The 15,342-nt window shown below is 34.5% G+C and overlaps 1 protein-coding gene across 1 annotated transcript in view; it reads left to right on the top strand.

Moving 5' to 3' along the window:
* Positions 1 to 15,342, top strand: part of LOC115215864 (DNA-directed RNA polymerase II subunit RPB1) — a 35,559-nt gene that overhangs the window by 18,262 nt on the left and 1,955 nt on the right. Inside the window, exons 12-25 of the mRNA XM_029785209.2 lie at positions 62 to 151; positions 297 to 425; positions 617 to 839; positions 1,266 to 1,476; positions 2,331 to 2,475; positions 3,081 to 3,186; positions 3,908 to 4,113; positions 4,329 to 4,553; positions 7,972 to 8,218; positions 8,736 to 8,836; positions 10,176 to 10,280; positions 11,056 to 11,238; positions 13,652 to 13,855; positions 13,949 to 14,135. Coding sequence (XP_029641069.1) covers positions 62 to 151; positions 297 to 425; positions 617 to 839; positions 1,266 to 1,476; positions 2,331 to 2,475; positions 3,081 to 3,186; positions 3,908 to 4,113; positions 4,329 to 4,553; positions 7,972 to 8,218; positions 8,736 to 8,836; positions 10,176 to 10,280; positions 11,056 to 11,238; positions 13,652 to 13,855; positions 13,949 to 14,135 — 2,362 coding nt within the window. The remainder of the gene's footprint in view (positions 1 to 61; positions 152 to 296; positions 426 to 616; positions 840 to 1,265; positions 1,477 to 2,330; positions 2,476 to 3,080; positions 3,187 to 3,907; positions 4,114 to 4,328; positions 4,554 to 7,971; positions 8,219 to 8,735; positions 8,837 to 10,175; positions 10,281 to 11,055; positions 11,239 to 13,651; positions 13,856 to 13,948; positions 14,136 to 15,342) is intronic.

The following is a 15,342-nucleotide window of genomic DNA, read 5'->3' on the forward strand; positions in this document are numbered from 1 at the left end:
AGCATTAAAGAAATATAGGATATTGTTAATTGTTTGTAAATTTGTTTATTCTTTTTAAAAGAGTGAAGTGAAGGAAGTAATTCAGAAAGCCCACAATGATGAATTGGAACCAAGTCCTGGTAATACCTTGAGACAGACTTTTGAAAATCAGGTAATGTTTAACATTTTCTTGTGAGAATTAATGTATAGTATTGTAATATTAAATGTACTAAGTTGCTGACATTTAACGTTTTTGTTTCAATTTTGTACTTATTTTGCTTGCACTGAATTAATCTGGTTGAAAATGTATGTTTCAGGTGAATCGTATTTTAAATGATGCCAGAGACAAGACAGGTAGTGCTGCTCAGCGCTCATTGTCAGAATACAACAACTTCAAAGCTATGGTTGTAGCTGGTTCGAAAGGATCAAAAATTAATATTTCACAGGTCAGTTGCTATTAACAATATTTTTTTCTGTCTATTTTCATCAAATATATTAGTACTTTTAGTTTATGCTTGAAATACTCTTGTGTAACAATACATGCTTTGTATGTTATGTAAAATACATTGCATCTATCTTCTTACTACATACACTCTTGAGTTGTTGTTCTATACAGTACTTTGTTTTTGTTATGCAGGTTATTGCTTGTGTAGGCCAACAGAACGTTGATGGTAAAAGGATTCCTTTTGGATTCCGACATAGAACTTTACCCCACTTCATCAAAGATGATTACGGCCCAGAATCAAGGGGTTTTGTAGAGAACTCCTATCTGGCTGGCTTGACTCCTTCAGAATTTTTCTTTCATGCCATGGGAGGTCGTGAAGGTCTGATTGATACAGCTGTGAAAACAGCTGAGACTGGTAGGTGTTTTGTATTATATCACCCAATCTCCATGTTTTAATGATTTCAATGTTAGAATGGTTCATATGTTGATAGGCACTGATGCCTTGGATGCTTTTTGATGTTGGTTTCTTTTTCATAGTATTGTTATAATCTTCAATTAGAATTTTCAACTTGCTTGCTCTAATATCAAATGCTTAAAATTTTATAAGAAATAACTTTTTTCTCTTGTAATTTGGGAATACAACTTGCTGTTTATTCCTGGATAATTCTGACTTTATAATCATAATGTTTCAAAGTAATAAAGCTTCATTGTGTTGCAGTTGCTGAAATTGCATATATTAGTCATATATAGTAGAGAATATTGACAAAGAATACCATAGTAAATTAATGTTATGAATGTTGCTTAGTTTTTTTCAACATTACATTATTTTGTTTTGTGATAGGGTATATTCAGAGACGTCTGATAAAAGCTATGGAAAGTGTAATGGTAAAATATGATGGAACAGTCCGAAACCAAGTAGAGCAACTTATTCAGTTACGTTATGGTGAAGATGGTTTGGATGCATGCTGTGTAGAATTTCAGCAGATGCCTACTTTGAAACCCTCCAATATTGCCTTTGAGAAGAAATTCAAATTTGATGCTTCCAATGAGCGGTAAGTGTTGATAATGGGAAATATTTCAAATATTTGTACTGTTGAATATAGATGGCGTTTATTAGTATACAGACTAATCTATCTTAGTATTGAACAAGTCTTATTGAAAGAAATAGTGAGGATCATTATCTTTAATATTTTTCATGCTGGCATGTATTAATGGGTGTGCTGTACAGCACCTCCAATCTCATTCTTTCTGTCATTTCATCTTTGGTGTTGTAGCATACTAAGATTTGACCTCACTGCTTATTGAGTCTTCCATTATCTAATCTTATCAATTAATATCACAAGTTTGAGCCCACTAGCCCTCTACATCTTTGCATGTTGAAACTACATCATCATCATCATAGTCCGCCTTCCATGCTGGCATGGGTGGACCCAACTAATTATATTTGATGTCTCTCCTCTCGCTGCTGATCTTCTACACTTACTCTGCCTCCTGCATTAAACAGTTTATGTTTTGTGTGGAGAGAGAATTGTTTCTTCATAACTTTTGCTAACACTAGTTTGATCATTTACTTAGTTAACTGTCTCAGTAGTTTATGAATTTACAATTACTGCTAACTATTGTATGTCTACCACATATTAACTACCACTTCTCTGTTAGTTTGTTAGAGATTATATTAAATATTTTGTCTGCTTATCTAAGATTTTTAAAAGGCAACTATAAGATTGTGCCTTTAAAAAAAACAATAACAAGGAAAGAAAAACTAGTTAATGCAGAAATATATAATAATAATGAAATTATTGTATATGCATTGGCATTTTCCATTATTTGTTACTTCCACAATAGATTTGTGCCATTTTAAAAATTCCAGCTGGTAATCGAAGATAATTTTTTTGTCTATTTGCAGTAATATGAAGAAATGTTTGACTGAAGAAACAATGAAGAGTCTGATGAGTGATCCACATTCTATTGCTGAACTTGAACGAGAGTGGGAACAACTTACTTCTGACAGAAATATCTTGCGAACCATTTTTGACAAAGGAGACAACAAAGTAATATGATTTTACTGATTTCACTTTACAATGTAGAATTTCTTTCCTTTTTGAGTTGAAAGATTCTTGCAATAAGATGATTGTTTTGTAGACTTTTCTCTAGAGTGAATAAGTATATTTACACTAAAGTTTAGTTGTTTTGATCTCCAATTCTTATTGTCTTACTCCTGAATATGTACATCGATTCTGGCTGGGTTTGAATCCAACCTCAATTAGTTTACATATTCAAGAATAAGACACTTGTTAATGCTTGAAGAGCAAATGGTAGATATTAGATATTGTAAACATACTATTAAAAAAAAAAAATGAAGTTAATAGTTCATTTTAATGACATTAATTTCAGAACATTTTGACATTTGATTGGATTGACTTTTAACAATGTTTAATCATAATTACAAATTTTTGTCCTATGCAATTATTAAGTAGTTATAAATTTGACTCCAGTAAAAAATTGTGTGTTGCAGTAATGTTTTAGTTTAGAAGATTATCTCCTAAAGATAAATAAATTGTCCTTCAGTATTATCTTTGGTGGTGGTTGGACTTACCTCCATATATCTAGCTTTCATTATTTTTTAAAACAAAATTATGGATTTTCTTTTCCAAAGGTTGTTCTTCCTTGTAATTTACAAAGACTGATTTGGAATGCACAGAAAATCTTTCGGATTGATAAAAGAAAGCCATCTGATCTTCATCCGATGAAAGTTGTTGACGGTAATAATGTCTTAATCTTTTACGTTTATTTTGAGGTGGTGAGCTTTTGCCAACTAGTGTTCTGAGTTCAAATTCCACTTGGGTTGACTTTGCTTTACATTCTTTCAGGGTTGACAAAATAAGTAACAATTGAGCACTGAGGTTATTGTAAGTGACTTATCCCTGTCCTTGAAATTGCTGGCCTTGTGCTAAAATTTGAAACCAATATTTTAGGTTTATTTTCCTAGCATTAATTATAGTTTTGTATATGTCAGAATTGCAGTATTATGTAACAAATCAGAATTAAATTATTTAGCTTTCCATCCTTTGTCGTTTCATTCTTTAAGCATGTCACTAATAAACATGAAGTAATAGGTAAGTACCTGATAAGCAAGCCCATAATGTGGTTTCAACCGATTTGTCAAACTAATACAAAGTAAGCTGAAAATTCCCCAACATAAACATATTGCATTCTTTCTAAAATATAAAGCTTTTGTGCATTATGCATATAGATCAATGTTATTTATATTTAAATTCTGTAGCAGATCTTCGTTTTCATACCACTTGCCTCAGAATCAAATATATAGAGCTTCCAAGATTAATATAATTAAGTGGAAACATCACTTTTAAGATTTATGAATTAACAAAACTATAATGTGGTAGATATAGTTACTTGCCAGTTAAGATTGAACTTGTTCTGCATACAGTATTGAGATATTGGTTGGGTTTTTTTTCATCACAGGTGTTCGTCAGTTGTGCAAGAAACTGTGTATTGTGGCAGGTGAGGACCGATTGAGTATAATTGCTAATGAGAATGCAACCCTTTTGATGAAATGCTTAATCCGATCAACATTGTGTGCCAAACGGGTGGCTGAAGAATACAGGCTTTCTACAGAAGCTTTTGAATGGCTCTTGGGTGAAATTGAAACCCGCTTTCAACAGGCTCAGGTAATTGATTTTACGAATTAATAATGAATCTTCTGGATTCAAATTTTGATGTTTATTTTTAGATTGATACTGTAGGGTAAGTGTGAAGGGCCAGATCTGGTTGGTTTTAACATAAACAGAATATATGTCTAGATTTGAAGGACTTGCTTCACTTTTTCTTTATTTTTCTAATTCCTCCTATGTGATAAGTTTGTTTTTCTATTAATTTCTTAAAGGCCCAACCTGGTGAAATGTGTGGTGCATTAGCTGCCCAGTCTTTGGGAGAACCTGCCACTCAGATGACATTGAACACTTTCCATTATGCTGGTGTGTCGGCCAAAAACGTAACCCTAGGTGTGCCTAGGTTAAAAGAAATCATTAACATCTCAAAGAAACCCAAAACCCCTTCTCTTACAGTCTATCTCACTGGTCAGTCAGCAAGAGATGCTGAAAAAGCTAAGGTAGGTTAAATTACAAAACTTATACTCTTGTTCTTTGATCATTCATTTGACTGCAGCCATTTTAAGTCTGGTCCTTAATGGGTGCAGGTGTGGCCATGTGGTAAGAAGTTTGCTCCCCAATCTCATTGTTCTGGATTCAGTTCTACTGTATGGCACCTGAGGCGTGTATCAGACCGACCAAAACCTTGTGAGTAGATTTGGTAGATGGAAACTGAAAAGAAGCCTGTCGTGTGTGTATGTGTGTTAGTTCCCTCACACCACTTGGCAACTGATGTTGGTTTGGCAAACGAGACTAATAGAATAAGTTGCAGGCTTTAAAATAAGTACTGGGGTCGATTTGTTCAATTAAATCTTTCAAGGTGGTGTCCCAGCATGGTTGCAGTCCAAAGACTAAAACACGTAAAAGATAAAAGCTAAATCTATCAAATTCCTTTTTGCTGGACCTCTACATTCCGGAGTTGATTTGTTGATGTTTAGTTCTACTGCTAGGGGAAATAACTTGTAGGGTTAAACGTTTAAATCAGTTGAAGATTTAGATGTTGGTGAAAGTGTAAAGATGTTCTGGAGCACCTTAACTGAAAAGGTGTATATAATAGCAAGAAAATATATTGAAGTGAATCAAGATTATGTTTAAAAATAATTATAAAAGTTTATTTAACTACTTCTGCAGTTCCAACTTGTTGATTTCCTGCAAGTTCCTCTCTGTATAGTAATAGTTGACATTGTATAAAGAAAGGTGAGAGATACAGAGAAAGTTAACATAAGAGGTGCAGGGCAAGTGAATATAGAAGGCTTCTTGACAGGCAATGAGTAAATGAATGCTACACACAGTGAGAAAAAATCATGGAGGAGGAGGAGAGGGTGTATGTGTGTATGAATATATGTTTTTTTATTGTCTGGGGGAGAGTCATTCCCTTTTACTGCCTCATCAGTTCAATTTCCACTCATTTACTTAGTTATTTTTCTCAGATTTTCATTGTCTTCCAACAGTCATTGGCTCTGTTATCAGTGCCAAGTCCTTTTTGTTTGTGCACATCTGTGTGTGTCAGTGTTCATGTGTATACACATGTATGTGTGTGCATGTATATATATATGTATGTATGTATGTATGCATGTATGCATGTGTATTCTGTATATTCATGTGTTTGTGTGCATGTTTGTGTCACTATACATGCATCCATTATGTATGAATGTGTCTCCATATGTGTCCTTGTCTGTGTGTGTGTATGAAGTGTGCATGTATATATGGTCATGTTTCAGTCTTCATTTATCTGTGTGCCTGTCTGTCTGTATTACCTATGTACCTATCTATTTATCTATATGCATATATGTGTGCATATATATATATATGTGTGTGTGTGTGTGTACATATGTGTGTATGTAATCGGTGTGTTCATGTTTGTGTGTACCTCTGTTTCTTTGTGTGTGCATCTTTGAGTGTGTCTATGGGTATGGATTTGTGTGACTATGTACATGCTTCTGTTATGTATGGATGTTTCCATATGTCCTTGTGTGTACGTGTGAAGTACGTGTATGTATGGATATATGTATATACACACACAGACATGAATACATACACAGGCATGCATACATAGCATGATGGCTGCCCCCTCATTATTGAGTATGGCCATTGCACGAAGCTTAACTGTTACTGGTGCTGTGAACGAATGTGACTTTTTAGCCCAGCTAAAGATCTGCAATGTTTTGTACAGAATTGGCAACCAAAAACTTTACCAGTAATAGCTGGCTGTAGTTGCAACTGGGCTTCATGTACCTTTGCATGTCGTTTAAGTCCTCCTGCCGAATTACACTCTCTTCCACGTTCCCAACAGATATGATTAGTATGGTGTGTTACACCACCACCAGTGGCCAGGTTGTCACTCATCTGTCTCCCATTTTATGACTACGAAGGTGACTCTTGAGTCCAGCTTAACTGAGGCAGGGTCTTGCACAGACACTGCATGTCAGCATCATAGGAAGACTCTTCCCATCTGGAAGTGTAACAGTGATGCTCTTCCTGACATCCCTCTTTACTTTCTCATGTGCAACTCTAGATTTCTCAAAAGTAGCTGTCCCCTCATGCACAATCCTTCTCCACCTGTTACGATCAATAGCTATGCCTTCCTATGTGTCAGGACAGGAGAGATGCTAGCATCTCTTAAGGAAGCCTTCAGCAAGTCCTTATACCTCTTTTTTGGTTTATGTGGGGGTCGTTCTCCTTTAGCTAACTCCCCATAAAAGAGTTGTTTTGGCATCTTTGAATCCTTCATCCTGACCAGATGACCACTCCATCTGAGCCTTTGCTTAACACAAGAGCTTCTATACTTTCACTCCGAGAGCCTTCCAATATTTCAAGATCACTGATGCGGTCCTTCCACTTAATGCCATAGATCCGTCTGAGACACATCTGATGGAAACGTTCCAGTTGTTTAAGGTGGTATCGATATGTGACCCACGTCTCGCAGGCATAGAGAAGAGAAGGGGGGAGCACACATGCCTTGTACACCTTTATCTTTGTCTTTCTGCATATGTCTCGCCGACTCCAGAGGCGCTTTTCTAGCCTTCCGAAAGCAACACTTGCTTTCCTAATTCTATATGGAATTTCATCATCCAAATTGCTATATCTATTAATAGTGCTTCCCAGGTAGACAAACTGATCAACTACATCAAGTCGTTTACCATACACATAGATATTTGGTACACTATACTGCTTACCAGGGACAGTTTGGTACATGACAAGTGTTTTCTTGAGATTAACTGTCAATCCTAAGGCAGTGCAAGCATCAGAGAATGCATTCAAAATGTGTTGCATATCAATCTCTGTGTGTGCTATTAGCTCACAATCATCTGCATACAAAAGGTCTCATATACATAGCATACAGTTATGCATACACACACACAGTCATGCATACACACACACAGACATGCATACACACACATACAGACATGTAAAATTGGAGTATTATCCTATTGAGTATAAATTTGCTGATCTTAACTGTATCAGAGCTGGAAGGGCAGATGAGGCGAACGGAGTGGTCCACTGCGAAGTTTTCTTTATGATCCTTTAAGCTTACATGGGGTGGGCTAGGTGTGTAAGGTTTGGTCCTGTCCTCAAGTCCAAGTTTTTTGTGGTTGATTTCTATAATATATCAGCATGGAGAGTAATTTTTTTTGCTTCTTGAATATTGTTTATTTAATTTTATTTTAAGGTAATGATTATTTAAAATATTTTTCTTGTAAAAATGTGTATTCATTTCATCATTTTGTATAAGCACCAGCAAATTTGGTAAAAGTTAAAGAGTAATTATTGTATATATGCCATATATCCTAATATTACCCAAGGTAGTAGAAGTTAACTGTCATGTGATGAATAACACTTTCAGTTTATACTATAAAACACCATTTTTTATTATTTCAGGATGTCTTACATCGTCTGGAACACACGACATTGCGGAAGGTTACAGGGAATACTGCCATACATTATGATCCTGATCCTCAAAATACAACCATTGCTGAGGATCAAGACTGGGTCAATGTCTACTATGAAATGCCGGACTTTGATGTGTCACGTATTTCTCCCTGGTTACTTCGCATTGAACTGGACCGGAAAAGAATGACTGATAAAAAATTGACAATGGAACAGATTTCAGAGAAAATCACTGCAGGTAAGGACTTTCTAAAATTGTATTTGGTATAAGCAAATTCATCTTTAAATTACAATCTTTATCTTTTTGATTTTCCAATGAAAAATATTTGTATAATTTGGTTTAAACTGAAATTTGCTTATGATTTATTGCGTGTCCTCAATTCTGTAAGTGACTGATTTGTTCCCATTTCAATTTGACTTTAGTTACTACCATCCTCTTGTATTCTTTTCATCTTTCTCTGAATTCAAACATTAAACTTACCATTCCATTGTGTATTTTTTTGTTTTACTGAAAAACCTTGCTAGTCTTAGCTACCTACTCATCTTTAATCCAAGTTCTCTCTTTGTTTCAAATTTTCCCCATACAATGAATAAATAACTCAATCACTGTTTTGACTATAGCATTTTGGTTTTGTGATTACAGTTCCCTTAATACTACATACATTTTAAAATCTCTTAGTTTTGTCTTGATCATTTCTATTTTCATACATCTTAAAATCTCTGTTTTGTTTTTGATCATTTGTATTTTTCACTAGGATTTGGAGATGACTTGAATTGTATTTTTAATGATGACAATGCTGAAAAGTTAGTCCTTCGAATCCGAATCATGAGCTCAGATGAAGGTAAAATGCAAGATGTGAGTAGTTTTGCTATCGAACATTTTCTATTCCTTACATAGAAATTTTATAGTTTTGAAGGTTGAATAGGCTTACGATGATTTTTTGCCTAAAATAATTGACAGATATTGTTTGTAGTTTCTAATATGTGCTGGTGGTCAAACCAATGATCAGAGCACAAGTATCACAGATGTGTAGAGTAATTTTTTTAGATATTTCACTCTAAAGAGTAAAGGATGATAGCCTTTGCTGGATCTCAGACTTGTGTTGGTAAAGGAAGGAAGCAATCATGACTAATGTTGCTGCTAATTGCTTCAATCTTTGTTGGAAATCAGTGGTAGCTGGTGAGCAAATGAATCAGCTTCCTGAGCTATTACCTAACTGTTAGAACCCCTGTATAACATATCAATGGGGTTCTGCTGAAAAACTAGATCCACTAGTATCCTTTAACAAACGTGACTCTTTGCAGAGAAGGTCCCGTAGGGACCAGCACTTTGATATTGAATCATCCTTAGATTAGAAACTTGGGATCTTTTGCATTTGGTGCCAATTTCAATTTCTGTTTGAACTGATTTCATATTCAGTCTACTGATACACTTTTATAGGCTAATCAGTGTCTTGAAAAATCAAAGTCATTGTCTGGCTATTAAAGTTTGAAAATTTTGGGTAATTTTAGCCACTCATAAGCCACAGACACACTCATGCCTATTTCCATAGTTACAAGCCAAACATGGGAACTCTTTTGTCTGTGAGAAAGCACGTGTTGACAAATATATTGAAACCACTTGTTGATGCTGTGTTCTACTGTTTTACTCGCCAAAATGCATATCAAATGCTTAAATGTTTGTTTTTTAAAAATATTTAATTTGTAATGTGCTGTTTTTCGCATTAAATGCATATTGAATGCTTAAAACTACAATAAAAACCGTGTCGTTTACTCATTTTCTGCGTGTAGAATGCAAATATTAACAACACCTGCTATTTTCAGGATGTTGACAATATGTGCTGTCATGTACAAAATGACAGCTTCCAAAACCTGTTTCTTGACCCTCTATAATTTAAAAATTTTATTCTGGTAAAAGTGAAATAACTCCAGCAATTCAGCTTGGAAAACTACATTAATCTACCAGATTTTAAAATTTTCAATTAAACTTTAATTTTTGAAACCTTGGCAGCCAAACAGAAAAGATTCAAAACTTGGTCTGAATGTTTACAACAGTACAGACTACATGAAAGACACCATGGGTCAGGTTATAATCAAGCAGTCAACAGGTGGATTAGGTCTATCAATAGTTTATAAAAATAACTGTATTAAAAAACTTCTTGTATATCAATTCATTGTTTTCTTGTAATATATAGGAAGAAGATATTGTTGATAAAATGGAAGATGATGTTCTGTTGCGCTGTATTGAAGCCAATATTCTAACAGACATGACTCTGCAAGGCATTGAGTCAATTTCCAAGGTAAATAAACTTTAATTTAATTTTCTAATGATTTCAGTGGGCTTCTGTAGTGTCTGCTGGTTTAATATCTTTTGATTTAAAAAATTTGTGTTATCTTTTTGAAGACCAGTATATTGTCTTCCAGTGATGCCTGTGTACATGCAGCTGTGTTACGTGGTAGTGAAACATGGGATTTGACTACAGGGGCTTGCGAAGGCTTGAAAGAAATGAAACTAGCATCTCTGCTGGATGGGTAATGTTGGTGAGCATGCACGACAGAGTGTAAATGGTTTAAGAGGAAAACTGGGTATAAGAGGCGTTAGATGTATGTAAGAGAGAAGACTGCACTGGTTTGGTCATGTGATGTGTGTGGATGAGGATAGCTGTGTAAAGAAGTGCTGAGCTCTAATAGGGGAGGGTACCTGTGGAAAGGGTAGACCCGAGAAGATGTAGGATGAAGTGGTGAGAAAGGATCTTCGAAAGCAGGGCCACACTGAGGAAATGCCGAGGGACCTGGAGATGTGGCACTTTGCTGTACTTGATAAGACGCCTCAAGCTTGCTGTCTTCCACACATACAGGCTTATTTTTTCAGGTTCCAGTGCCACATAAAAGCACCTGTGCCAGTGCTGCATAAAAGCACCTGTGCCTGTGCATCCAGCACACTCTGTTAAGTGGTTGGCGTTAGGAAGGGCATCCAGGTGTAGAGACCATGCGACAACAGACAAATCTGTTCAACCTATGCCAGCATGGAAAGTGGACATTAAATGATGGTGATGTCATTTATTTTTATGGCAGGTGTACATGCATTTACCAACAACTGATGACAAAAAACGTATCCATATTACTGACGATGGTGAATTTAAAGCAGTTGCCGAATGGATTCTTGAAACTGATGGGACTGCTCTGATGAAAGTAATCAGTGAAAAAGATGTTGACAAGTGTCGAACTACATCTAACGATATAGTTGAAATCTTCTCGGTAAGTAATTTTGAAATTTTCTGTGTTTAAGGTTGTATTGTAACAAGTTTTGATAACTTGGGAGATGAAAATCAAAAAAATTTGTATAGCAGCATAGACAGTGATGTATAAGTGTCCTACTATATAGTTGTACTAAGCAGCTTACAAATGTTGCCTTGAGAATGCTTTGTTTAACAACCCATTATTAGTTGCTGATATTTGACTTTTTTATTGTTAACCCCTTTCATTGCTATATTTCTAACTAAACACACTCCTTATGAGTTTCAATTAAATTCTAAAATAATCACAGATTTAAACTGGTTTTATTAAACAACTAACTTTTTTTATATATCGACATATTGTGATTTTTGGAACACAATAGAAGGAAAAATTCTTAATGAATTCTGTTGGATAACTTTTGTCTCAAAGTGACTCTAATTACAGGTAAATTCAGTAAAATATAAAGATATTTAAATTTTGTTTAAACATTACCATAGAAAATGAGTCGTCAGCTAATATTCAATTGGGTACGTAACAAGATTTTAATATAGAAGAATTGTGCACATCTCTAGATCATCAGTTGAATTTAATGCACAACAGAACAGGTGTACCATAAAGGGATAACAAAATGAAATACTGGAATTTGCTTTTGAAGAAAACTAGAAACTGAAATACATCATCTAAATGAAATAAACTCAGACATACATGAATACACAGAAACATATATAATAAAGATTTACAATAGAAATTAAGTGAAAACTTTAAGAGATTTGGTTAATGCATGAATTATTCTTCCTAAACCATGCTTGCGCTTCCTTTAACATGTGTTCTGCAGCATTTTTCAGTCTTTTAAGTACCATCTTTGCAAGTATGTTGTTGGATACTGACAGAAGCAAGATGATATGCTAGTTATTGCACTCCCTAAGATTTCCTTTTCTCAACAGTGTCACCAGCGATATTCTATCCCTTTCCAGTTCCATCCAATCACTCAACTTCTCTTCTAAAATTGCTCCTCTACAACATAAAAACCTATTCTTCTGGACGCTTCTCTAACCCTTTAACTCTGTACCTCTTAGCATAAAGTTACCTCCCTCTCTACTGTGGCCCTACTCAGTTGAAGGAGATCTTAGTCTTGCAGGACGCATGGTAACCTCACTAGTACTGGTGCCACAAAAAAAAAAAAGAGCACCCCTTTACACAATGTAAAAGAAGGGTATCCAGATATAGAAACCCTGCTAAACTAGAGATACTGAAGCATGAAGCAGTCCTTGACTCGTCACACTGTCAAACTGTCCAACCTATGCCAGCATGGAATATGGACATTTAAATAATAAAATTATATCTAATGCTATAATTTTAACAAGTGCTGCTTTTTCCATTCCAAGAACCACAAAAAAAAAAAAATGGTTCTTTCACAATTAAAATAGTTCATCATCATCATTATTTAACACCCATCCTCCATCTTCAAATCATCAATTCTCAATTTGATTAACTGTAAAAAAAAAAAAAAAAGCTTTCAATTTTGGAATTGCTTTTGCATCATCCTTCAATAAAGACACTCATTGTCAAATGACAGGCAATGGGAGATTGCTGAAAGCTTTCAGATGTAAAAGCTTTATTGGAACAGTAGTTTCTATTATCTCTGATAGTCTTCTTGATAGTGAGTAACTAGTTGACGCATCCCAACTATGCAGGCTGAAAGTAGTAATGGTGGAGACAAGCTGATGCTAGAGGAGCTGGATTATGTGAACCGACATTTGCTTGATATCATAGGATGTTCAAGGCAGGCAGAGAAACAAGACAGGGATCATAAAAATACAAAGTGATTTCTCCGCCTCTCTCTTATGGTAAAAAATTATAATGAACAAAGGGAAATGTTTTGTGTTTCTTGGAAGTGGAACCTAGGAGCATGACACTGTGAGACTTAGAAAAGCAAATCAAGCTTTCAACAATTGAAATCCCGTCTGAAGGACAAAGATTCTGTTCACACACTCAGCATCATGCACATTTCAGTTTTTGAATAGTCTCAGCTTAATGATAGTAAATCTACACATATATCCTCAAAAAGCTGCAAACATTCATGGGTAAATATACTTCAGCAACATCTTGTGCATTAGTAAAAATAATTTTACTGATGGATATGTGAGCTCTTAATTGTATTTTTTTTTTTATTTTGTAAGACGTATAATTATACAGTATTTTATTAACTCTGTAAAATTCGAATTGCTTTAAAGTTTCTTGTCTGGCTCTTTGTCTTCTAAGTTAAAGTTAACTGACCTAACAACTATACGGACTTCATATTAGACAAAGTTTGAGAAATGGATAAATTTCAATTGAAAATAATCAGTCCCTTTGGTAAAAATACAATTTCTAAAATTCTTTGTTTTAACATTGTTGCAATTCACAAAACAAATAATTTTGTTTGTTCTTTTAGTCACTTGGAATTGAAGCTGTTCGAAAATCAATTGAAAAAGAGATGAACCATGTAATTTCTTTTGATGGTTCATATGTAAATTACCGACATTTGGCCTTGTTATGTGATGTTATGACAGCTAAAGGTCATTTAATGGCTATCACTCGTCATGGTGTTAACAGACAAGAAACTGGTGCATTAGCTCGGTGTTCTTTTGAAGAAACCGTAAGTTATTTCTCCTTATTAACCTATTTAAATTATTGCTGAAAGTAATTTCAATATTTCATCCTAATTTCTGTGTTTGTATCACTGATTTAGGTTGATATTTTGATGGAAGCAGCTTCTCATTCAGAAATTGATCCAATGAAAGGTGTCTCGGAGAACATAATGGTGGGGCAACTTGCACGGATTGGCACCGGTAGTTTTGATTTACTTCTTGATGGGGACAAGTGCAAATTTGGTATGGAGATACCATCCAATGTTGGCCCTGGCATGCTTGGTACTGGTAAGCAATTTATGATTTTATGTCAGCTTTTTGCATTGTTTTGTGATCTATTGAGGGAGAGGAGAGAGAACAATGTAATTTATTTCTTCTTGGTAGCAATTTCTTAGCATAATGACTGTATAGTTAATCTGAGTAATCAACAAAGAATTAATACTTGAATGCGAACTGCTTGACAGATTGGATTTTTTAAATGTAAGTGGTTTACTTCAATTTTGAATTTTGTAACAACACGTTCCTTGGTAATATAATTTTACCTCATTTGATATGGCTTTAGACTTAAAGAATCATTTCAAAATACGAGAGATACTCATCTCTGAGCTGAATACCAGCTGTTTGAATCAAATCTAGAGATTGAGACTTTGTACTTACGCACAGGGCCACACATTTTCAGAGAAGTAATACAGTTAACTGAATTGACTCATTGATGTGCCCGAGAAATGAAAGGCAAAATTTAAGTCCACTGTTTTGAATTTGGAATATGGAGGACATAATTAAAAATAAGCATTTAGTTTGACACTCTTCTTTACTTGTCAACATAGTTCTCTGATGATAATGTGATATAAATAAATGTTTTATTTATTTGAATGGATTTCTAATGCTAACTATTAAAAAAAAATAATTGTGTGACATTTGGTCACACATTACCTGACCAAACTTCCTATAATTTTATGCAGCATAAATTTAGAGTTGAGGGAACTGAAAATTGTGAGGGTCTGTAATAAAGTTTGATTGTTGATTGCATAAGCATATTAACGAGTAACATCAAGTACAAACTAGCTTAGAAGGTTTTCAGAATTTAGAAATATCAATCTCATTACTATGAATGAGAAAAAGTGAGCTTTTCTGATGAACACTAATCATGAACTGATTATTTTAAATGTGAGGCAGTTAAATCTAATTTAAGGGAAGTTTAATTGGAACCGACACTAACACAGCTGGTTATTCTCTTGTTGTGTTCACTGTTTTTATGTAATTTACATGTTAGACATATTTCAATATTTTATGTAGCAATAGCTTCTCTCAGTATTGATGATGTTCTGGTCAGCATTGACTGCCATATATATTCATGGAATACCTCTCATTATGTATCACTTACATAAGCAAATTTTTGTAATATTAACACAATTTCTTCTGTTTAAGATTTTTTTGCCATTGAAATTTCTTTACTTAGTAAGAATTCAAAATCACAGTGAAGGTTTTTAAATAC

The sequence above is a fragment of the Octopus sinensis genome, linkage group LG9, assembly GCF_006345805.1.
Source record: "Octopus sinensis linkage group LG9, ASM634580v1, whole genome shotgun sequence".
Classification (NCBI taxonomy): Eukaryota; Metazoa; Mollusca; class Cephalopoda; order Octopoda; family Octopodidae; genus Octopus; species Octopus sinensis.